The sequence below is a fragment of the Thermothelomyces thermophilus genome, chromosome 1, assembly GCF_000226095.1.
Source record: "Thermothelomyces thermophilus ATCC 42464 chromosome 1, complete sequence".
NCBI classification, from domain to species: Eukaryota; Fungi; Ascomycota; class Sordariomycetes; order Sordariales; family Chaetomiaceae; genus Thermothelomyces; species Thermothelomyces thermophilus.
The window spans coordinates 5,590,151-5,615,497 of record NC_016472.1 but is presented as its reverse complement, the minus strand read 5'-3'; the positions used below and the strand labels follow the sequence as shown (position 1 = coordinate 5,615,497).

At 45.3% G+C, this 25,347-nt stretch overlaps 2 protein-coding genes across 2 annotated transcripts; both read right to left on the bottom strand.

Moving 5' to 3' along the window:
- Window positions 1-1,434: 1,434 nt before the first annotated feature.
- MYCTH_2297068 (uncharacterized protein) lies at window positions 1,435-7,728 on the bottom strand. Its single transcript, XM_003659660.1, has 2 exons — window positions 7,115-7,728; window positions 1,435-7,049 (listed from the first exon to the last, which is right to left on the bottom strand). The coding sequence occupies exons 1-2, from the start codon at window positions 7,595-7,597 to the stop codon at window positions 1,599-1,601; spliced, it is 5,934 nt and encodes a 1,977-aa protein (XP_003659708.1). The 5' UTR covers window positions 7,598-7,728; the 3' UTR covers window positions 1,435-1,598.
- A 15,705-nt stretch (window positions 7,729-23,433) lies between these two features.
- Window positions 23,434-23,607, bottom strand: MYCTH_2054051 (uncharacterized protein; the record flags this gene model as incomplete). Its single annotated transcript, XM_003659659.1, has 1 exon — window positions 23,434-23,607. A coding segment is annotated over one exon (174 nt), but the record flags the coding sequence as incomplete, so codon positions are not given.
- Window positions 23,608-25,347: the final 1,740 nt, after the last annotated feature.

Below are 25,347 nucleotides of genomic sequence, written 5' to 3'. Positions count from 1 at the left end.
GTACGCTCTCGCACCACCGCTGATTGGCCAGACACCAAGAGCGGCGCCGGTCCTGCGGGAGGGTCGTTGAATCGCCTCTCTTGGCTTTCATTAGCTCTCCCTTGGCACTGCAACACCAGCCCAACGTCGCTGGAGAATGGATCTTGGCGTATGCATGGTTGTGAAGACTGACGACGTCGAGAGAGAGGGTGTCGCGTGTCCTCCTTCCTCGTTCGATGGGCTTGTACATACGGACGTGTGATGGCAACAAAGGGTGGGTGATCCGAGGCCGGCGCGCCTCAGCATGGTTTCATCGAGTCATCGAGTCACCGAGAGAGCATCACCTGATTTTCTTCATGCCCAGCGTGTCACGCAACACAATGGCCATTCTGCTGTGGGGTCAGTCGGGTAAGTAAATCGGTAAAGCGTGGGGTTTGAGCACGAACGGGTTTCCGAAATCCGCACTCCGTATCCCAAGCATAACTTCGAGGAAGAGTCACAGAAGAGACTACCGCAGAGATAAAGCCGGTTCAACCGAATACGTATGCGGGAAATATCTCAGCGGAGTGAAGCTCAAGGATGACCGAGGGTAGGTCGCTGCCAAAGTAACCCATTCTTATGGTGCCACGCTATGCTGCCCAAACCTGTCTCGTTGAATTTAACCTTGGTGGGTGTGCAACTTCCACCGACTTCGAATTTTCCCTTTACCGCAACCTAGTATATTTCTTCTTTTATTCCCAGCTTTCGTCCGCCCTTCTCGTCCTTTTCTCCCTTCCTCAAGTTGTCCCTTATGTTCCAGTAGACAGAGGCCTGTAACCTCAGCCCACTCAACATCGCCTGGCAGGATTATGTATGTACATAAAAAAAAGAACACACAACCTGCAACCGTGGACAACAGATTAAAAAGAAAGCAGGGAAGGAAAGCAAGGAAGCAGAGTGACGTGAAGGTGTTGGGTTAGGTGCGCTTAATCAAACCTCCAGCTCCCGTCCTTTTTACCCTGGTGCGCCCCAATCAAACCTAAGCGTCCCCAAAAGGAAAGGAACAGCAGGAGAGTGCAACGGGGTCTACTGGCGAAAGACCCAAGCAAATAAAGCAGAGCAATTGGGCTAGCCAAGCCAACAGGCGCAACGCTGTCAACCTCTCCACCCACGCTCGACGCTATCGCTTTGGCTGATGCCGTGCCCTGCCAATATGCCTGTGTCCTCGCCTTGCCCTCTCTGCTGCGTCTGTCCAGTGGAGTCCCATTTCCCCTTGTCACACCGCTTCGGCCACAGGAAAGACAAAAGAAAAAGGAAATGCAAAGTTGTGCTGTCGCCGCTGCCGCTGCTCAACCAGTTGATGATGCAACTTCGTGGTCTGCCTTTCTGTAACTACTCCTTTCTTCCGCCATTAACCCTGGCTCCGGGAACGCCGCGCTATGTGAGAGACAAAACAAACCAAAAAAAAAAAAAAAAAAAAAAAAAAAAAAAAAAAAAAAAAAAAAAAGAGGGAAAGGAAATGTGAACATGTCGGGTTGGATGGATAGTAGACAGTTTGGGTTAAAATTCTTCTTGGTAAACTCAAGCCAAGCCGCTCAAATTACCATAGTCTGGTCCTGGGTGTTGAGAAGAGCGAAGTATCATATCGCCCCAGGGAATGGCGACACCGACTCTTCGCGGCCAGTTACCTTCACCGGTGGCCGCCGCGGCGTCGGGTCCTCATCCTCGAACGGAGCCTTTCCCAAGGCCGACGTCAGGCGCGGCGTTTCCTCCACGTCAACGACCGCCTTATCGTCAAGCTCGCCTTCGCCTTCACCAACACTGGGAGGAGTGCGGACAGCGTCGGCACGCGTCTCCTTGAGGGGAGTATATGCCGGTGTTTCGGGGCCAGGAGCAGAAGCTTCGATCTTCGGGAATTCCGGCCGCTGCACCTCTTGATTTGGTGTGACCACCTGAGTTGCCGGCTCAACGGTGCTCGCGCTCTCAGACCCGGCGTTCATGCTATCGTGGCTGTTTGCGCGCATCATCTCGATTCCCAGCTTGGACGATGGCAGCACCGACTTACTGCGATACTGCTGGCCGCTCGAGGGCGAACCGGGATTACTGCCACTCACGCTACCACTGCCGCTCCTGCCTCCGCTCGTGGTTCCGCTGCTCGTCTGGATGCCTGGTGCTCCTGCTCCTGCGGCGGTGGCGCCAAGGCCGAGCTCGTCATCTTCATCATCCGCCGAGTCGACGCTGCCTTCGTACCGGCGCTTCTCGATCGACTCGCGTTTAGCCTTGAGCTTCTCTAGTGACCGCTTGGGCACAGGACCTTTGGGCGGCACTGACAAGTGCTCAATCTGAGCGGGCGCGGACTGTTGGGTGACGAAGCGTGGCTGAAGAGGGGATGAGGGGGGGTTGTTAGGGCCTGCGAGGATCGCGTCTGAACCCGAGAGGCCCAGGCCGCCCTCGTCCCAATCGCCTGTGGCTTTCCGGCTGATGAGAACCGGGATGTCATCCGTTGCCACCGACTCCGAGTCCCCATAGACACTGCTGATGGAGTCCTCGCGGAAACTGCTGCCAGACCGAGCCATGTACCCGGACGAGGCCGAAGTTGGGCTGTCCTCGAGCCGCAGGCTCTCTTGCCGCAGGCTAGACGGGACAGGATGTGGCAGCGTCAAAGAGAGGGAATTGGTTTGGCCGGGCGATAGAGGCTTCCAATGGCAAAGCGTACTCAAGACCTCGGTCAACTTTGACGAGCTGATCGGCTTCTCGACAAGGGAGTCAAAGTACTGGGGAGCCGGTAGCTCTTTGAGGTACGATGTGATGGCGACCATCGGAGTATGGGTATTGGCGTGCTTTGTGTCGCGGATCATACGGGCGACGTCAGACCCCGAGAGTTGCGGGAGCCGGAATTCAAGGAACATAATGTCAAACTTGATGTCGCTCATGGCGTACCGGATGGCTTCACTGCCCGTAGCTGCGGAGATGGTCCGGCATCGCAATTTCTCTAGCAACTTCTCCATCACCATCCGAGATACGGGGTGGTCGTCGCAAATCAGCACGTCCAGAGGGCGAAAGACGGGACCGTCGCCGGCAGCAATATAGGACAGGCGCCTTGAGCTCAGACGACGCCGCTGAACTCTGAGAAGAGCGTTCGCCTTGTCGCCTTCGTTGTCTGACGACGACGGAGACATGTCGAGGACCTGGCTGCGACGGTTCCTGTGATGGGCTGCTAGGATATCGGTGGTCACCGGACTGCCATCCTGTGAGCCGACGGTGAGCGAGCGAGAACGCCCGCCGGATGAGCTGCTGCTGTGTCGTGGGGTTGACATCACATGGTTCGGGACCGACTTTTGCTGCGAATTCGGCAGTTGGGCCGGTGCACCGCCGCGGCCTTTTCCAGCGGATGAGGTGGTCGAGATTGAAGTAGCCGCTTTCTGCAAACTAGGAGGAACGCGGGGAACCTCAAAGAAACTGCCTGGTTGCAACGAGCTCCCGGACGGTTGGGACAGACTGGAAGAATTGCTTGAGGTCTTTCTCCGACCGTCGGTTCCGCCAGCAACAAACGATACCAGCAAGGGGGACGACGGCTGCGAAACACGGTTAGGAGACGAGTTGGCGTGGCTGCCGCCCGAAGGAGACTGCGGTCTATGGGACGCCTTAGCATTGGCGAGCGGTTTTTGAACCGAGTTCGTCACGGTTTGACTGCCTTCGAGAGACGGCCCTGGAGACGTGAGGCTTCCCAGGCCACCGGGACTAATTGGCTTGCTTTGGGCTGCCAGCGCCTCAGCTCGCAACTTCTGGATCACGTCCTTGTTTGCCTTCTCGAGGACGGGCAAATTCTTGAATGAGAAGTTTCCGAAATCATCAGCCACGACTGGCTCGCTCAACCGCCTGCTCTTCAGGTCCCGGACGTGCGGCGGAATATGGAGCGGCATGAGGCCGCGCTTCATTGAAATAACCTGAGACCTGACGCGAGAGAGGGCGTCATGCGGACGATCCGGATAATCGGCAGCGGGAGCAGTGGTAGGAGGTGAATGCTGGTCCTCCATTTCCTCGGCAAAGGTCTGCAGGGTAGCACCGCGGGCGTCGAAATACTCAGTATCTTCGGGATTCTCGGGCTGCGGAACAAACTGGGCCTCGTCTTGGAGGAGCGTGTCCCAGTTGATATCGCTGAACCACGGGTGGTTGCGGATTTCCTCGCCGCCGCTTTGGAACTTGTCCTCACGGTTGGACCCCAGCCGCTGTCGAGGATCCATGCAGAGGAGCTTATTAATGAGATCCTTGGCTTCTGGCGAGACCTCATCCTCGCTCTCATCCGGCCAATGGATCCTGCGGGCCAGGATGTTCTCAAAGACCTGGTCGGGCTCGCTGGCATGGAACGGAGGAATGCCGTAGAGGAACTCGTACATGATGCAGCCGACAGACCACCAATCGCTCGTCTCGTCTTGCGGCTCGCCCTTTATAGTCTCTGGGGCCAGGTAATCGGGTGTGCCGACGAACCGACGATTCGTGTCTTCCGGATCAAACAGCGCCCAGTTGGGGGGCGCCATAGCGGGCGGCGGAGGAGTACCCTTGCCGGACTCGGTGCTATTCTGGGTGCTCGAGTGAGAAAGCATGATAAGGTCTGGGGAGCCAGAAGCCTCAGCCTCGCTGCCCTCGGCGGGCGACAGGATGGCTTGCGAGTTATTCACAAAAGGGTCGTTCAGAGACAAGCCTCCAAGCATTTGCGTCAAGGTTTCGCTGCTGCCGCTGTCGCTACGCTGGTTCGAGACGCGACGCGGTTCTTGAGAGAATGACCCGAGACTGAAGTACGAGGGCTGCGCCATGCTCGAACCATAGTCGCTCGGTGTCATCTGCGGGGTGGACCCCGGGGACTGGCTGCGGCCGTGGAGGTCCATCGAAGTCGATCGGGACGACGCCATTGAGGTAGACCGAGCGAACGGACCCTGCTTGAGGAGGTCGGGAGCTGCATCGGTGCCGCTGTTGAGCGCCCGCTTCTGTCGTCCGATCAGCCCCATGCGTGAAAGACCGAAGTCGGTGAGCTTGAGATGACCCTTCTGGTCGATAAGGAGGTTATCAGGCTTGAGGTCTCGATGCACGATTCCGCGACTGTGCAGATGCTCGACGCCCAGGACGACCTCTCCGAGGTACTTCTTTACCCAGTCCTCGGGAAGCCCCCCCAACACCTTGATCAGCGATGCACAATCACCCCCGTTAAGATACTCCATCACCAGATAAAGGTAATCTTTGCTCGAGAAGGTCCAGTACAGCTTCGCGACGAAGTCGCTCTCGCCCTGCCACATCATGATGGCGCGCTCAGCTTTGACATTGGTGACCTGGTTCTTTGCTACCATGTCCGCTTTCTTCAAGACCTTGATTGCAAAGTACTCGCCCGTGGATTTCTTCTTTGACAGATACACACTGCCGAAAGCACCTTTGCTGATGGGCTTGATGATCTCAAAGTCCTTGATCGAAGGCGGAACAGCTTTGGCCTGCGGACCGCCAACAACAGCGCTGAGCCGTGGCGACGGCGGTGGCTTCACTCCTACTACCTCTCCCGGGACCGAAAAAACTGCAGCCGACGATTGTCTCCGGTGATGGTGGTAAGAGTGCGAGATGCTGGGTGACGTGAACTCGCTGCCTGGAAGCATCGGCGACGCTTCGGGAGATACCAGGACATCCGAAGGGAACGGCAGACCCCGAGGCTTGTGAATCCGGAGCGGCGAAGAAGGCGGTCCACTTCTCGAGGGAGACTCTTGTCTTCGCGGTGACACGGCTCCTGGGAGAATCAGGCTTCTTCGCTGGTGCTGTCGGGAACTCGCCTGCCGGCGAAGATCGCCAAATTCGGACATTGGGGAGTCTGTCCGCTGCGGGGCTCTCGATGCGACAGAAGAAGACCTCAGACTCCCGTCGCTGTCCCCGGCATCACTTTCGAGAATCATGGATCCCCGCCGGGACTGACTGGCGCCAGCTAGAGTTCCAAGAGGGCCGCGATAGGACCTGGGCGTTGGACACTCCTTGGGGCTCCTTGACCTCGGGGATCGCAGCGCGGACAACCGACGCTTGTCGGGATCATCGCTAATGTCAGCATTTTCCAGAGCCAATGCGAGGGTAGAAGAAGCATCGAAGGATCCAGCGAAGATGCCTTCTTCAATGGCAGGAGACGCTCCAACGTCGGGTTCCTCCTCGTCGGCCGAGTCGCTGAGACGGCCAGCGGCGATCTTGGCAGCCTTGCGCATGGCGGCATCTATGCAGTCTTGAACCATGTAGGCAAACTCAATCCGGATTCGCTCCGAATACTCCAGGATCCTGCGGTGACGGAAGACGGCCTCAACCTTGTCCTTGGCGAACTTCTCGGTGTCAGCACAGAGCAGCGCGAGACCTTGCTCCTGCTCCAGAGTGTTCGTGCCTGGCGTTTCCCACTGCATCACCTGCGTGATTCGGCTCTCAGACTGCGGTGACTGGGTTCGGAAGTCACCCGGAGTCTGGGACGACTCCTTGATAGCGGGTGTGCTGATTTCAATCGCCGTATCGCAGAGATCCAGAAGCAGCTCAACAATCCGGGCCTGGGGCCTGCGGATGGCGAAGGACCGAGCTCTCGCGTGGCCGAAGCCCGACGAACGTTCGCGTGACCGGCCTGGGACAGCGCCCGGTGCTGGAGAGGAGTTGCCAGAGGACGAGTTGGAGGAGGTCGGGGGCCCAATCGCCAAGCCCTTGTAGTCGGAAACCGGCAGGTTGCTCTGATCTCCCGCCAACGAACGACTGTGTCTCGCCTCCAGCGCGTCGAGTACCTTGACGATCGCGTGGCGGTGTTCGGTGAGACCTTCCTGAGCCATCTGCACGTCCATTTCGGCGCGATGTTCCTGCAGACACAACTCTGTGTGCTTCTCAAACCACCACGGCGAGATCTGACGCTCGCATATCCGGCACAGAACCGGCGGAGGCGGAGGGTGCGTTTCTGGGTCGTCCACCCCGGACTCGGCGAGTTGGGTAAGATAGCTTGCAAGCACCTCTGCGCCGGATCCCAGCGAGTCAACAATGACGGGAGGGAGATCAATCTTGATCTCGCGCGGCGCCGCCCACTGCCGGATCATCCACATCGTCTGAGAAAGTAATGTCAGTACCCTCTTCTTCCGAGATGGAAGCCTTGGTGATGGCAAAAACCTACGTGGCTCTCCCCGCCCGAGGGTCCGCTGTAAACCATTATGCCTTGGGCCTCTAGGTCGACGATGACGGGCTGGGCGGGCTCCTCGGGCCCCTTCAACATGTCCAGAGGGATCAGCTTAGACAGCGGGCCAAGCTTGACGGCGAATCGGATGAACTGGCTCCTTCGGTCATCCTGGGCCATGCTCTGCACGACTTCCGAGAAGATGTTTGAGTTGTCGCTGACAATGAGGTCGGAAATAGGGGTGCCCACGACCGACTCCGGCTGGGTTCCAATCACATCGACCCAGGACGGGCTCACCCAGCGGATCGTCCCGTCAATGTTTAGATCCATGATGACGTTAAGAGTCTGCTCAGCAGCTTCGCGAAGCTCTTCCCTCTCCTCCCGGATGCCCTCGCTGGGGGATCGCTCCATTGGGCCGGCCCTCAGCGAGGCCACGGCCGGCGGAGCAAGCATGTTCGGCGCGGCAGCAGCTTCCCCCTCCATTGTCATGTATTGATCGTTCCGAGACCGATTATTGTTCCAAGCCCATCGGTAGCGACACTGGAAACGCAAATGCCTCTATCGCGGCTCTCTCGGCACGTTCGATATCCGCGGTCGTTTAGGGGACTTGTAGTTTCGAGGTCGGGGACAGGCGGTGGTCTGGAGGTCCGGATGGAACCAGCCAGGAGAGTCTCTGGCTGAGCTGCCAGAAGCTAGAGCCCAGCGCAAGCCCGAGACATAATGGGGTGCGGTTGACGCGATGTGTCCCGCAGCAATTACCGGAGAGGAGCGCGGTGCCGTTCGGTCACAACACGTGCTTCAATGGCAGCGAAAGGCCTCGCACGCCCGGAGAGGGTGCTGTCACTGTCAGAGAATCAGTGTTCGCGATCGGGGTGCGGGAAGCGCTGTTCGGCCGCAATCGGTCCCTGGTGGTTTATGGTTATCGCCGTTCCGGGCGTCGGCGCCGTGGCCAGGGCACTTGAAACGCGGTGCGGTGCGGCTGCAAGGCGGCGGCAGCTCGTCCTCGACACGACGAATTCCGGGATACAACCGAGGTGGGCCAACACGGGAGGGTGTCGCCGGCACCAGGGCAGCAATATGCCTTGCGATGGCTAGTCTTCGTCGACTCTGTCGAGCGGGCTTTTGTTGTCGCTTAGCTGGAAGCCAAAGTTTAAGTGGAGTTCCTTTGTTCGGCTCTGGGCTTCCTCTCGGAGACAGAAGCGGGAAAGCGGGAGATGCCCAACACTGGCAGAACAAGAGCCAGGCATCCAACGGCTTTGGCGAAACCGGGCGAAAGATTGGCAATTACGTCCAGTTTGATCCGTTGAGACCTCGTCTTGTTGGATGATTTTTGTCAAAACACGGCCCACGGTGACAACAGCCGGCCCAGGAGATCCGTCAATGCAGCGAGGGAAACGGGAACCGACACTGGAACACCCAGCGTAAATTCATCGAAAGAGACAGAGCACAGAGCCGAGTCACACTGTGGCCCACCCGCTTCCAGCTACTTTTCGAACCGTGCTCGCACTGCTCCGTGCTTGCGTCGTGTTGGTATCGTTGAAAGCGGGGAAGTCCAGAATCTGACCAATCAGCGATGCGAAATCTGCGGGCTGGGCAACGTGCCTGGTCGTGCCACACCATTGCTGCGTACACTACCTTCCCAGACAACTTGCATTCCAATTCCCTCTCTGTTACTTTTCCAAGCGAGTAAACAGCCACACACTGTCAGGTGGGTTTGTGTCCAGTCAAGATCCCGGAACGTTCGGACCACATGACGGGGCGTCCCCGGAATGGAACGGCGGAATGCCAAGCCGAAGGCCATACAAGATCCAACCCAGGAGAGACTGGTGGATGTCTTGCCCGTCGTCTTCCTGTGGATACTTGCAGTCCCTTTGGTCGTTTCTACACTAAGCAGCAGAACGACTGTGTACAGAGACTGAGACGAGTGTTCTGAGGAAACGGTGTTTTCCGCTTGCTTCCCTTTTGTCTACACATTTGCTTTTTTTAACAGTGTCCCGTCTCTTTCCTTCTTGGGTACACGGGATACAATATATCCATCCTGCTATGACGAGCTTTGACTTTTCTTTTGTCTCGTCATACCCAGGTGCTCTGGTATCCAAGCTACATACGTACAGTGCTCCCCAGGTGCACTGTCAAGAAGCCGTTAGTCGCACGACTTCCCTGATGACACAGCCCGACTTGCGCTTGCTAGGCAAGCGCCACCGCCTAGGCCACATCCGGGACGTCAATTGGTCTGGTTCAGGGCTTTTCTCCTTACCCAATTTTAGTTTCAGCGATTGAAGTCGTCCAGGGACGGCGGTGGCAGCAGCAGAAGCAGCAGTAGCGGTAGCGCAACCGAGTAGTTGCCTCCATCCAATCTTGCCCAACAGCTGATCTCCCCCAATCTTCGCGCTGCCCCGCGCCCATCCTACTACACCACACTGACTCGCGTCCGGTTCAAGCCATTTGGTGACCTCATCGCCCCGGGATCATAGTCGATGGTGCTCCAGCGGCTGTGCCTGCAAGTTGCATAGGACCAGTCCAGATTTCCTAGGTCACGCATGCAGCGAGCAATTAGCGCAGTGTAATGCAGCAGGCTACTACACTAACTCATTACTGTATCTCCTCATTCTCCCTTTCGGTATGCCGCTGCACGTCAAATCCATCAGACTAGAGAGAAGGCAGCCATCGAGCCAGACCTGGCACCTGATGTTCCTCCAAGGATTGTCCATGCCATGCTTGACAAGGGTTGGTCTCCCAACACCGAGTGAACGGCTTGTGGTTGAGGGAGGGGCATTTGGCGGAGAACTTGCCAAGTCGGAAACGTTCCAAAGTAGGGTGATAAGGTGGGCAGTAGTCAGTTCCCAGGCTCACACTCCCAGGCTACGAACGGCGGTATGCCGGTCCCCAAATAAAAGCACCTGCGCTATATCTGCAGGATTTTAGGACCCTTGGCACAGGTGGTGTTACTGTGACAAACGCGCTCGTTCCCAGTCTGGGCTGGATTGGTTTCCTGTGCTTGTGGGCGCAAGAACTTCCCCACTCCCCCAAAAAACAACCAAGCAAAGTCAGAAAGACATCTGGTCGAGTAGTTGAGCCAGCCCTGCTACTACATTCCGAGTGAGCCACTTGGACGGACAAGTAGCGTATGTAGTATTGTTCTGGCTTATAACCCCCACATCGCCGACCTTGCCACTGGTGAGAACCCATGGAGCTGCCTTATAGGGTGCACGCAGCGCAGGTTGCAGGCACATCCGGCGGGCAAATTTCTACAAGGGACTTCATTTAGATTCTTTGCTTGCATCATGGCCAGACATCTCGTGTTCCCCAGACCAGTATTCTGACCCCCTTCTTCGGGCTGCTTTAACACAACGGCTCGTGAGCGTGAGCGCCTCTCTACATTAGCTCTCGATGATAGCGCCAAACCCCCGCCCCCCAAAAAAAAAATCGAACCGCGTTTTAAGGAGTCCTTCTGACCCCACGGTCACTTATCCCTGGTTTCGAATACTTAGTTGTTAATAGGTAGATATGGCAAGGAGAAGCTCCAACCGCGATTTAACACAGCACAAACCTCGAACAGCATCATCTCTATAGGCCTATTCCTGCTCAAGCGTCTGTAAAAGCATTCGCAGCGGAGCGTAAGGATCACGAACCGATATTGGATAGTAGTGGGATCTAGCGTTGTTGATCTGGCTCAAAACGATGACCACTCGATTGTAAGCCACAACTATTATCGGCTCGATTTGCACTGTGAGATCCTAAAGCTTCGTGGTTATGTGCGGATTATTGTACCCTGCTTCAACTTCGCAGCCATGTTGTAAGTCACGACTGTTTCTTGTAGGTAATGTTTCGCTATTCTGTCTCTTCGGCAAGTGCACCTATGAGAGAGTAACTGCCACTCGAGGTCTCGGCAGCCACACTACACAATACACTCTCTAACTTGGCCAGTAGGGTATTAAGTACAGTATGTAGGTACACAACTTACGCACATCCCAATACAGTGTGCCACTACAGAGTACTCGAGCATCCAGCGGGACTGCTAGCTTTCGTACGGAGGTTGGCCCAGAAAGTCCATCCCCCAAGGCATGCCAAGCCCGGGCTGCTGACAACGTGCGAAGTGCATACACAATCTTGTTTATACTGTAATTTCTATTGTAAATTGATCTCTACCCACATATCTAGGTTTTTCCCTGCCCAACCTTGATGCCAGAGCCTACAAATCTCCCAAATTTAGTAGCCGTGATAATTCTAGAGCGTTTTGGTAAGCTGTCTTTCTAAGGTTAATAGACCTACTCTAACTAGCTTAGTACCGATAGAGCCTCCTATGCCCAGAGAGTCCGAAGTGCCCGCAATGCCCGAAATGCCTGCAGTCCCCGAAGTGCGCGCAGTCCCCGAAGTACCTACAGTCCCCGAAGTGCCCCCTAGGAAGGGCAAATATACTGCTGTTGTCTAACGAATATAGGCGTTAACCCTCTATAGTATAGGAGTTAAAATGTCTAAAATCGAAGATTAAACTAGGGTCAAAAAAGACACTCTAAAGGCTCTTCTTCGTAGGGCCAAGGCACGGAGATATATATTAGATAGCCCTATCAAGGACGAACATGTCGCTAATGTACCAAAGTCTAGGAGGCCGAAGGTTATAACCAAGTCTGTTTCCGAAGTTATCAAATAGGTGGTAACTAAAAATAGTACCACTAGATAGTATTCCTATTAGCAGATTGTTAATACGGTTGCTAATTAGCTTAGTAGAATAGGGCTAGGCTAGGAGACTATTTAGCAATGGTTAAAACAAACTAGCTTTAAGAATATCAAGTTAATAACCAAGCTAGGATTAAACAAGGCTTAGAAGATGGCTCGGCTTGAATTTACAATATAGGTAAAAGATTAGACCTTAGAGGACTAGAAGAAGGTAGTCTAGAGTAACGAAACCTCTGTCGTGATAGGTGCTATCTATAGAAAACGGCATATCTAGCGTCGAACCCGGGAGGTAAATAGCCTATATTATATAAAGAGGCGTTAGAAAGGGCAGATAGCCTTTATATTCTAGGGTTATTTTACATAGTCAGAGATCGGTCCTTATTATTATTAGCTAAAAGAGTTAGCAAAGATGATAATATAATATCAAGAACTAATAGATAAATATAACTAGGCTTATAAAGAGGAAGATTAGCAGCTCTAGGAGATAGAGATAAAGATAAAGAAGCTAATGCTAGTAAGAAAAGGAGGTCGTAAGCTATTATAGAGATATACTATAAAAACTAGTAAATAGGTCTATTAAGGGAAAGGAAGAATTAACTAGATACATTACTAATAGGAAGTCTTACTTCCCCTATTTCTTCCTTTTATAGAGAAACTCTAAAGAAAGTACAGCCTAGTTTATATTATATAAGAAGATAACGCTAGTGCTTTGTCACGATTTGGCTGCATAAGGCGACCCGGCAAGGCACACAGGACCAATCAGGAACCACAAGACCTAAGGACCAATCAGGAAGTGATCGCAGTGATTGCACTTCGATTAAGATGAGCACTTGGGTAACGATCGCAGGATCGCAGCAGCGATCGCACGATCAAGACTCAAGGAGGAAGGATAGGGAATTATATATAGTCACTCGTTCTACCGGACTCTGGCGAACTTTAGGAGTTTACTAGTGATAGTAACTTATAATCATAGTACTTATACCAGGCATTACTAATTACTATAAGAGATAACTTTAGTGTTATTATAAACCCTTTGGCTTTACCGAATCCCTTAGACGACCTATTTGCTGGTTCCATTTAACCTACCTTTGTCTAAACCCTTTTAGAAGAAGTCTGAGTTAGGTTTGTTATACGTTACTATTACTCCTTTTGTTCTATTATGGTTTAGAACGGAGGTAACTTTGACCTTGATACTAATATAGCTATTAACGTTATGGCCGAATAACTGCTTGCCTAGCTTAGTTAACTCTAGTAGTAGATCTAGGAATTAGACTAGAGAGATAAGGCTACTTAAGCTCGAATTAAGGAACTTGAGAACGGTGAAAAGTATTTATAGAAATTGATTAATGAGGCCTATACTAAAATCGAGACGCTTAAGGCTGTCAAAGCAAGCTATATCAAGATCAAACTACCTAGCAAATACAGAGGAACTAAGGAAGATCTTATAGGATTCCTAACAAACCTCTAATCCTATTTCCGGATTAATAATGACAAGTTTCTAGATAATAAAGCTAAAGTCCTTTATATAGCCACGAGACTAGAGGGCAAGGTACTTAGATGGTTCGAGCCTATATAGAATGACTATCTTACTAAGGAAGACAAAGACGACCGAGACGTGTTTATATAGGCAGTCTTCCGATCTTGTAACCGTTTCGAAGAAGAGCTTTAGAAGGTTTTTAGCGATAAAGACAAGAAAATCTATACATAAGAAAGACTCGCTAACCTCTAGTAGACCAAGTTAGTAGCCTCCTATATTATATAGTTTAGATAGAACATATTTAAGTCCTAACTTAACGACGAGGTATTAATATAATTGTTCTATAACAGCCTAAAGGAAAAGGTTAAAGACAAGCTATATAAGTACGATCAACCTGAGACTTTAGACGAATATATCATATAGGCTATTAAAATTGATAATCGGCTCTACGTACAAGAGTAGTAGAAACGAGGTCGAACAAATAGAACTATAGTTAAGGCTAATGACAAGAAAAAACGAACGTACGCTAGTACCTTGTATAGGATGTACCCTAGAGCTATAGATATAGATATAGCGTAAAAGCAGGACCGGAAGAAGACGACTAAAGACAAGTCTAATGTTACTTACTATAACTATAGAAAGAAAGGGCACTATAAGCGAGAATGTCGAAGCCTAAAGAAAGAATAGAAGCTAGTCCCTAGAAAAGAAATTATAGATATTGACGAAACTACTAAGAACATTACCAAAGTAGTAGCTATAAGTTACGAAGATAGGGGCAATGATATAGATAGTCTAGGATACGACGGTAACGGTAAAGACGAACGAGCACCGTATTCCGAACTGGTCACTGTGAACCTAGAGATAGGTCTTGCTTAATGGGACACGGCAGGAGAATATATACCACCAATTTCGATTCTCCTAGCCTTAGGGTAGTGGGGTTTTACAGTCATACAGAGGCAGAATAGATTATGGACGACAGATACCTAAGAAACCGAAAGACCTAGACCTAATGTTCTATTCCTCTAGGAACAAATCGAAGGGTACCGTAACGAAGTTTTCCGGCTTAATATAGAACTGTACGAACGGGATAAACGTTTAACTTAACTTGCCTAGTAGAGCGATAAGATGAGGGACAAGATAAGGGAACTCCGACGTATTATAGAAACTATTAAAGGAGAACAGCTTATAGTATATAATAGACCCGATAGCTATACCAAGTATTTTAACGATTAGCAACTTAGTAACGATATGTGGAACCTAGAATATTAGTTTATACGCGCGAACTGTAGAAAAGACAAGCGTATATAGGAAAGCTATTAGAAGAAACACTCCTACCTTAGCATTAGAGTACCTATAGTCTACGTATAGTGGGAAGGATTTAGGAGAGAATTCTAATACCTCCTAGGCAACGCTATATAACTGTACCCTCGACACGAGGCATATGCGCAAGTGCCCTGGTTCTAGTGTATAGCATACGAATGTTAATATTACTTCCGTGATAAATTTGAGAATAACCACTAGCCGACCCGATAAGAAAATGAGGACGGAAGCTTATACCCTATGGAATGGGTCTACGATGTAGGAAATAGAGTAGTCGAATTACTCTAGAAGATCGAAGACCGGAGTCTAGAAAGTATTACGATAGTTCTAAAACGGGCCTGGCCTAGGTACTATAGGACAGGATAAGATACATAGGACTTATGCTAGAGCAACGATTGCCTTTATCACGCGGACGAAAAGAAATTGCGAATTCGGGAGCTTTAGATGAAGCTATAGCACGTATAATGGAAAGTAGAACGGACCTAATGGTGGGAAGCTATAAGCACTTAATGGCTTATAGAAATGAGCACAATAGATAAAGCTGCTATTAGCCGAACGATTGAAGAGGTTAGTACTAACCTAGGAAACGGGTTAGGGCCCTTCGAGGGGCCCGAAAACCGTTAATGCCTATATAGTAGTAAGTGGTAGCATAGTATAGGAGGAATTGCTATAAGAAACCACTATATCGAGACCTCCTAGCAGAAACATAGGAAGTCGCCGCAATCTTTAGACAATGACGGCAGGACAAGCGACTATAGATAATAGTATAATGGAAACAGCATAAAATGCTCGTACTAGTGGACAGTGGAGCAGAGATAAACCTGATTTCGCCGATACTTATAAATCAGCTACGGATACCCTAGAGAATGAAGCGGAAGTATAGTATAGTCAAAGGACCATTTCTGACGTAATAGGTATATAGGGAGACCAAACCGATTGACATTACTATGGTAGGAAAGACTATAGTAGTCGTATTTAGTATTATAGATATAGGCGATGATAAAGATATAATATTAGGGTTACTATAGTACAAAGATTATAACCCGGACATTAGCTAGAAGAATGGTAGCCACCTATAACCCCGAATGGAGTCGTATTCGACTAGCGAGATAGGGAGCACGCAAGGATCGCGAAAGGACGATGCTCAAGGGAAGGCATGTCCTACAGATCCACCGCAAGAGATAGACAGTGGCAGACAGACCACTATAGACTCTAGAAGAAGCGGCAAAACGACAACAATATTATAATAAGAGGAACGAGCCAAACCGCCGATAGCTATTCTCTCCGTTGACAAATGTAAAGTATTATAACTAGAGTAGTAGGTTAAAATAGGAGAAATCGCTAGTATTGCTATAGATAGAACCAAGTTCGTATACTATTAGAAAACCGAGAGGCGAGACAAGACTAGGGAAGTACTAAAGGAATACGAAGGACACCTAGCATTCGAACCGAAACATCTGGAAGGACTACTAGAATATGGCCTATAGGATCACGAGATTAAGCTTAAGGAAGGAGTATAACTAAAGTTCTTTAAGATTTACTATACGAGCTAGATATAAAACGAAGAACTTAAGCGATATTTAGAGGAGAACCTTTAAAGAGGATATATCTACCTATTGACATTGTTAGCAGGCTACCTAATCCTGTTTGTGCCTAAGAAGGACAGAAAGCTATAGTTATATATCGACTATTAGTAACTTAATGAATAGACTATGAAAAACCGATACCTGTTACCGCTGATCTTATAGCTCCAAGATTAGTTAGCAGGAGCCTAATATTTTATATATCTTAACTTACCATTGGCCTATAACTATATATAGATCAAAGAAGGCGACGAGTGGAAAACGGCCTTTAGGACACCCTATAGCTATTACAAGTACCTCGTCATGCCATTTAGACTTACGAACGTACTAGCAACGTTCTAAGCCCTGATTGATCAAGCTATCTAACCCTTTTTTAATAAATTTACAGTATGTTATCTTGATAATATACTTATCTTCTCTAAGACAATAGACAAATACCAGAAGCACGTAAGAGTAGTGCTAGACGCGCTATATACATATAAGCTATTAGTTAACAAGGAAAAGAGCGAATTCCATGTTAGGAAGATAGTCTTTTTAGGATACGAGATATCCCTAGGACAAATTCGGATGGAACCTTTAAAGGTTGAAGCCATCAAGAATTAGCCACGACTAACGACAGTCACGGAAGTACGAAGCTTTATCGGATTTGCAAACTTCTACCGAATGTTCATTAGGAACTTTAGAGTAATTATATAACCTTTGTATAAACTTACTAAGAAGAATGCTAAATTCTAATAGGAAGGATAATATAAGTAAGCATTTGTATAGATCTGTAATACTATTACTAAAGATTTAGTACTAGTACTACTAGATCCTAAGAAACCATTTAAGGTAGAAACGGACGCTTTAGACTATGCTATCGGAGAATAATTAAGATAACGAGACAGACAAGGAAAGCTATATCCTATAGCCTTCTTTTTAAAGAAGCTCGATAGACTATATCTTAATTATCTAATCTATAACAAGGAACTACTTACGATTGTCAAAGCTTTTAAGGAATAGCGACTATACCTTAGTAGTACAATTAAACTAGTATAAGTATATATAGATTACAAGAATTTGCGATACTTTACGATGACAAAGGAACTTAATAGACGATAAATATAATAGGTAGAATTCCTTGCGGAATTTAACTTTGAGATTTGCTATAAGAAGGGTAAAGAGAACGTACGAGCAGATATCTTAAGCCGACGAACGGATTATATAAAAGGACAAATAGAAACAATACTACCATTGTTTAAGGAACGAGTAGACGGAACGCTACATTACGAAACGCAGATACCCGTAGAAGATGATCTACTCGACTTATTCCTAGAATGTTATATAATCTTTCGAGAAGAAAGGATTAACGAGACATAGTATTAAACGGCACCTGGACTAGTGGTATCTAATGGAGTGGAAGAAAGAGATAGGAAACTCTAGTACCGAGGCAAAGTATATATCTATAACGGGGATTAATAGCTACAAATGATTCGAGAACTCTACGAGTCGAAACTTGGAGGACACAAAGGAGTTACAAAAACTGTCGTATAAGTCAAGAAACACTACGACTTTCTACAGTTAACGGCACGAGTCAAGGAAGTCGTACGAAGCTACAACATCTACAACCGAAGCAAAACGGCACGATATAAGCTATATAGGCTACTCTAGCTACTGCCAACACCTGATAAACTATAGAGTTCGGTTACGATAGACTTTATTACGAAGCTGCTAGAATCCAAGGATATAGCTACAGGAGTGATCTACGATAGCATCCTCATTATAGTAGATCGCCTAACTAAATAGGTATACTTCTTCCCCTATAAGGAGTCCTAGATAGCGGAACAGTTAGCAGATATAATCTATCGGTAAGTTACATTAGTACACGCTTGGCCACAAGAATGGATCACTGACAGAGATACCAAGTTTGTATCGAAGTTCTAGCAAGCGTTAATATGACGATTAGGCGTTAATAGCAAGCTGTTAACGGTATATTACCCGTAGACCGACGGACAAACGGAGCGACTAAACCAAGTCGTCGAACAGTATCTATATTCTTACGTTAACTACTAACAAGACGACTAGGTCATACTATTACTAATAGTATAACTTGCTTATAACACGATGCCGATAGAAATAACTAAGGTCATACCATTCTTTACGAACTACAGATACGAAGCAGACCTTAGGCAAGGACTAGAGGTCATAGTACCAAGAGCAGTAGTCAAAGTAGAACAAATGTATATACTATATAAAAAGCTTAAAAAGGAACTCGAGTTTGTTAAGACTAGAATAAAGAATTATTATAATAAATATAGGCTTAAGGGACCTTGCCTAGAGAGGGGAGATAAAGTTTACCTGATCTTACAATACCTACAAACTAAATGACCAAGCAAGAAGCTAGACTTTAAGAAATTAGGACCATTTGTTATTAAAGAACGAATCTCGACATCTAACTATCGACTATCGTTACTATCATCTATATAACTACAGATAGACGTTTTTCATATTTTACTCTTAGAGCTAGCACTAAAGAATGCCAAAGTCATTACAAATATCGAAGCAGAAGACAAAGAGGAAGAATAGGACGTTAAAGAAATCTTGGATTTATAAGTTATTAACGGAGAACTGCAATATCTAGTTAAATAGCTTGATTTCGGACTAGAAGATAACTTATAGGAACCTGTCAAGAACCTAAATTACCCTAAGAAACTTTAGCAGTTCTACTAGAGGAACCCTGATTAACCGAAAGCGACAGACCAGAAACCAACCCGAAATCGGCTAGCAAGGACGGATCTAAAGGAACTTTAGGATATATAGTATCCTAAAGCTGCCCGAAATCGGCAGACAAACGAGATAGAGTCAAAGAAGACGTAGTAACCCTAGAAGTTTCCGCTACCGCCACCGCCTTAGCCTCCTTACGCTCCACTCGCTCTAACTCCTCTACACTATTAATACCCCAAGCAATAGCCCTTATTATCTTCTTAAACTATATCCGCTTTTATTTCCGAAGACAAAGGACTTGCTCCTTAGCAGCTATAAGTTCATCCTTAAGTTTCTAATACTAAGCCGCGATAGACCGAAGCTAAGCAGGGGAAATGCTAAGAACGTTATAATTTAAGCGTTTATTATAGATGTACTCTATATATTAAGAAGAGTTAGCTTTCGAGACCTTATATAAACTAAGGTCTTTAGACTTATATAGTAAACAAGGACGTATCGTTAAAAGGCTATCTAAAGAAAGAATTGCCGTAAGAAGGTAATTAGTATAAAGAGTCGATATAGCAGGTTTAGATTTCGACTTCTTTCTCACATAATCAGCCATCTCGATAACATCATAGGAAGGCAAAGGAAGGAAGAAACTAGGAAACGTAATTACATATAGATAGGGGATATTAACGCTATTTGAAACGGACCGGAGTCTTTCGAGGACGAAAGACCTAAAGGAAGGGCATCATATCACGATTTAGCTATATAAGGCGACCCGGCAAGGCGCACAGGACCAATTAGGAACCACAAGACCTAAGGACTAATCAGGAAGTGATCGCAGTGATTGCACTTCGATTAAGATGAGCACTTGGGTAACGATCGCAGGATCGTAGCAGCGATCGCACGATCAAGACTTAAGGAGGAAGGACAGGGAATTGTATATAGTTACTCGTTCCACCGGACTCTGGCGAACTCTAGGAGTTTACCAGTGATAGTAACTCATAATTATAGTACTTATACTAGGTATTACTGATTACTGTGAGAGATAACTTCAGTGTTGTTATAAACCCTTTGGCTTTACTGAATCCCTTAGACGACCTGCTTGCTGGTTCCGTTTAACCTACCTTCGTCTGAACCCTTTTAGAAGAAGTCTGAGTTAGGTTCGTTATATACTTATACGTCTCGATAGAACTATTAGCTTTAGGAGGAAGTAAAGTTTAAGGTTGTGACAAACCTAACTTAGACTTCTTCTAAAAGGGTTTAGATAAAGGTAGATTGAGCAGGACAAGTAGGCAGGTCGTCTAAGGGATTTGGTAAAGCCAAAGGGTTTATAATAACACTAGAGTTATCTCTTATAGTAGTTAATAACGATGCTTAGTATAAGTACTATAATTGTAGGGATTACTATTACTAGTAAACTCCTAGAGTCTACTATAACGAGTGACTATTTATATATATATATACTTCTATCGGTCGCTTATAGTCCCCTTCTATCCTGTCCTTAGATCGCCTTTAGTAGCTAGCTATCCTCTGCTATCTTTCCCTTTTTAGGAATTGTTTGCCTGTGGTAGCCTGCGCTCCCTAGCGATCCCGTATTAGCCTCGCTTCGTGCTCTTCTTAATTAGTGGCTTATTTAGCCTGCTACACCCTAGTAGGTCGTGGTATATAGTTAGCTTGTAATATAATACCCCCTCTTTAGGGCTTTCGACCTAAAAGCTTCTTATGATTTATTTTAAGTACTACTAATACCCCCTTTTCCTAGTAAGTAACGTCCTTCTTTTGCTAACTTCCTTTTGCTATAACTAATTGTATTCCTAGGAATCGTTACGATCTTAAATGTGAACAATATACTATTATAATTAAGATTAAGCAAGAAGGTTATAAAGTTACTATACCTTATAAGTATTATTAGAATATAAAGCTATAAAAGCATTATATAATGATAGAAGGTTTAAATAAATATTAAAACTATATTTATATAGGTAAGAAGTATAGTAATCTAAACATTATAGATACCTATAGGTTTCTTATTATTTTCCTTTATAATCTTAGGTTATTAACTATCTTAGTCCTTTTAAATTTGTCAAAGTAAGAGAAGGTTTCAAGGGAGATTACTAAGACTAAGGCATTACTTGCTTAAACATTAAACCATTTAAGTCAATTATATCATTTATAGCAATCTCTACGCGATCGTAGTACCGAAGTTTTTCGTCGTAGCGTAGCTCGTCTAGAGGAAGAGGAAGAGCTAGATACTCCTCTACCGATGTCGGAGACGTAGACCCTTATAGGTTAGGCCTAGGCGTTAGGTGCTTTTGATATACTTAATTAGGAGTCGATCAGGTTAGATCCTAGTCCTAATTCTAGTAGGTTTCTCTCTTTTTCTATTAGGGAATAGGCTTTAGAGCCGGTTCTTATAGCTGGTTAGGATTCTACTAGTAGAACTGCTTTAGTTTTTTAGAGTAATTTAGGTTCTTAACAGGTTCCTATAAGTTATCTTCTAATCCGAAATCAAGCCATTTAACTAGGTATTATAGTTCTTTATTAATAATATATAAATCTAGAATTTCTTTAATATCTTATTCTTTCTCTTTATCCTTTACTTCGATGTTTATAGCGATTTTAGTATTCTTTAGTACTAGTTTGAGAAGTGAAATATAAAAAACATTTGTCTATAGTTATATAGATAATAGTAACGATAATTAGTAGTTAGATATCGAAATTTGTTCTTTGATAATAAAGGGTCTAATCTTCTTAAAGTCTAGCTTCGTGCTTAGTCATTTAGTTTGTAGGTTTCGTATAATTAAGTAGACTTTGTCTCCCCTCTCTAGGCAAGGTCCCTCGAGCCTGTGTTTGTCGTAGTAGTTCTTTATTCTAGTCCTAATAAACTTGAGTTCCTTTTTAAGCTTCTTATATAGTATATATATCTATTTTACTTTGACTACTACTCTTGGCACTATAACCTCTAATCCTTACCTAAGGTTTACGTTATATCTATAGTTTACGAAGAACGGTATAACTTTAGTCGTTTCCGTTAGTATTATATTATAAGCAAGTTATGCTATCAGTAATAGTATAACCTAGTCGTCTTGCTAATAGTTAACGTAAGAGTAGAGGTACTACTTAATAACTTAGTTTAGTCACTCTATTTATCTATTAGTCTATAGGTAATATACTATTAATAGCTTACTATTAACGCCTAATCGTTATATTAACGCTTGCTAGAACTTTGATACAAACTTAGTGTCTCTGTTAGTGATCCATTCTTATAGTTAAGCATATACTAATGTAACTTGCTAATAGATCACGTCTACTAGCTATTTAGCTATCTAGGACTCCTTATAGGGAAAGAAGTATACCTATTTAGTCAGGCAATCTACTATAGTAAGAATATTATTATAGATTACTCCTGTAGCCGTGTCCTTAGATTCTAGTAGCTTCGTAATAAAGTCTATTGTAACTAAACTCTATAGTTTGTTAGCTATTAGCAATAGCTAAAGTAGCCTATATAGCTTATATTATACTATTTTGCTTCGATTATAAATATCGTAGTTTTGTATGACTTCCTTAACTTATACCGTTAACTATAGAAAGTCGTAGTATTTCCTAACTTGTATAACAATCTTTATAACTCCTTTATATTCTCCGAGTTTCGACTTATAGAGTTCTTAAATCATTTATAGCTATTAATCCCTATCGTAGATATATACTTTGCCTCGGTACTAGAGTTTCCTATCTCTTTCTTCTACTCTATTAAGTACTAGTAGTCTAGGTACTACTTAATATTATACCTTGTTAATTCTTTCTTCTCGAAAGATTATATAACATTCTAGGAGCAAGTTAAGTAGATTATCTTCCATAGGTATCTACGTTTCGTAATATAGCATTCTATCTATTTATTCCTTGAATAACGGTAATATTATTTCTGTTCGCCCTTCTGTATAATCTGTTCGTCAGCTTAAGATGTCCGCTTGTATGTTCTCTTTACCCTTCTTATAGCAGATCTCAAAGTTAAATTCTACAAGGAATTCTGCCTATCGTATTTGTTATCTATTAAGCTCCTTTATTGTCGTAAAGTGTCGCAAATTCTTATAATCTATATATACTTATACTGGTTTAATCGTACTACTAAGGTATAGTCGTTATTCCTTAAAAGCTTTAATAATTGCAAGTAGTTCCTTGTTATAGATTAGATAATTAAGATATAGTCTATCGAGCTTCTTTAAAAAGAAGGCTATAAGATATAGCTTTCCTTGTTCGTCTCGTTATCCTAATTATCCTCTAATAGCGTAGTCTAAAGCGTCCATTTCTACCTCAAATAGCTTCTTAGGGTCTAGTAGTACTAGTATTAGATCTTTAGTAATAGCGTTACAAATTTATATAAATGCTTGCTTATACCATTCTTCCTATTAGAATTTAGCGTTCTTCTTTATCAGTTTGTATAAAGGTCGTACGATCGCTCTAAAGTTCCTAATAAACATTTGGTAGAAGTTTACAAATCTGATAAAGCTTTATACTTCTATAACTAACGTCAGTTATAGCTAATTCTTAATAGCTTTAACCTTTAAGGGTTCTATCTAGATTTGTCCTAGGGATATTTCGTATCTTAAAAACACCGTAACCCTAATATAGAATTTGCTCTTTTCTTTGTTAACTAATAGTTTATACGCATATAGCATGTCTAGCACTACTTTTACGTACTTCTGGTGTTCGTCTATCGTCTTAGAGAAGATAAGTATATTGTTAAGATAATATACCGTAAATTTGTCGAGAAAGAGTTAGATAGCTTGATTAATTAGGGCTTAGAACGTTGCTAGCGTGTTCGTAAGTCTAAATAGTATGACGAGGTACTTGTAGTAGCTATAAGGTGTCCTAAAGGCCGTTTTCTACTCGTCGCCTTCTTTGATCTATATATAGTTATAGGCTAATAGCAAGTCAAGACACGTAAAATATCAAGCTCCTGCTAACTAATCTCGGAGCTGTAAGATTAGCAGTAATAGGTATCGGTTTTTTACAGTCTATTTGTTAAGTTACCGATAGTTAATATATAACTATAGCTTTCTGTCTTTCTTAGGTATAAATAGGATTAGGTAGCCTGCTAGCGATATTAATAAGCAGATATATCCTCTTCAAAGGTTCTCCTTTAAATATCGCTTAAGTTCTTCGTTCTAAGTCTAGCTTATATAATAGATCTTAAAAAACTTTAGTTATACTCCTTCCTTAAGCTTAATCTCGTGATCCTATAGGCCGTATTCTAGTAATCCTTCTAGATGCTTCGATTCAAATGCTAGGTATCCTTTGTATTCTTTTAATACCTTCCTAGTCTTATCTTATCTCTCGGTTTTCTAATAGTATACGAACTTAGTTCTATCTATAGCAATACTAGCGATTTCTTCTATCTTAACCTACTACTCTAATTATAGTGCTCCGTATTTGTTAACAGAGAGAATAGCTATCGGCGGTTTAGCTTATTCTTCCTATCATAATGTCGGTGTCGTTATACTACTTCTTCTAGAGTCTATAGTAGTCTGCCTACTACTATCTGTCTCTTGCGGTAGATCTATAGGATATGCCTTTCCCTAAGCATCGTCTGCTCGTGATCCTTATACGCTCCCTATCTTGCTAGTCGAATACGACTCTGTTTAGGGTCGTAGGTAGCTACCATTTTTCTAGCTAATGTCTAGGTCGTAGTCTTTATACTATAGTAACCTTAATATTATATCTTTATTATTACCTATATCTATAATACTAAATATAACTACTATAGTCTTCTTTACTATAATGATGTTAATTGGTTTAGTCTTTCTATATATTTATTATATCGGAAATAGCCCTTTGACTATGCTATACTTCTACTTCATTCTCTAAGGTATCTATAGCTAATTTACAAGCGTCGGCGAAATTAGGTTTATCTCTGCTCTACTATTTACTAGTACGAGCATTTCGTACTGTTTCCATTATACTCTTATCTATAGTCGCTTATCTTGCCGCCGTCGTCTAAAGATTATAGCGATTTTCTATGTTTCTACTAAGAGGTCTTAATATAGTAGTCTCTTGTGCTAGTTCCTCCTATACTATGCTACCACTCGCCACTACACGGGCATGAATAGTTTCCGGGCCCCTCAAAGGGCCTTGACCTATTTCCTAGGTCAGTGCTAACCTCTTTGGTTGTTTAGCTAATAGTAACTTCGTCAATCGTACTTATTTCTATAAGCCATTAAGTACTTATAGCTTTCTACTATTAAGTCCGTTTTACTTTCCGTCATATATACTATAGCTTTATCTAAAGCTCCTAAATTTGCAATTTCTTTTCGTCTATATAATAGAGGTAATCGTTACCCTAGTACGAGTCCTATATGTCTCGTCCTATTCTATAGTACCTAAGCTAGGCTTGTCTTAGAACTATTGTAATGCCTTCTAGATCGTAGGCTTCGATCTTCTAGAGCAATTTGGCTACTCTATTTCCTATATTATAGACTTATTTCATAGGG

Coding starts and splice junctions, on each gene's coding strand:
- MYCTH_2297068 (XM_003659660.1), bottom strand. CDS start 7,597: ATGGAGGGGGAAGCTGCTGCCGCGCCGAACATGCTTGCTCCGCCGGCC. Junction 7,050..7,114: donor CCTCGGGCGGGGAGAGCCAC/GTAGGTTTTTGC, acceptor TTACTTTCTCAG/ACGATGTGGATGATCCGGCA.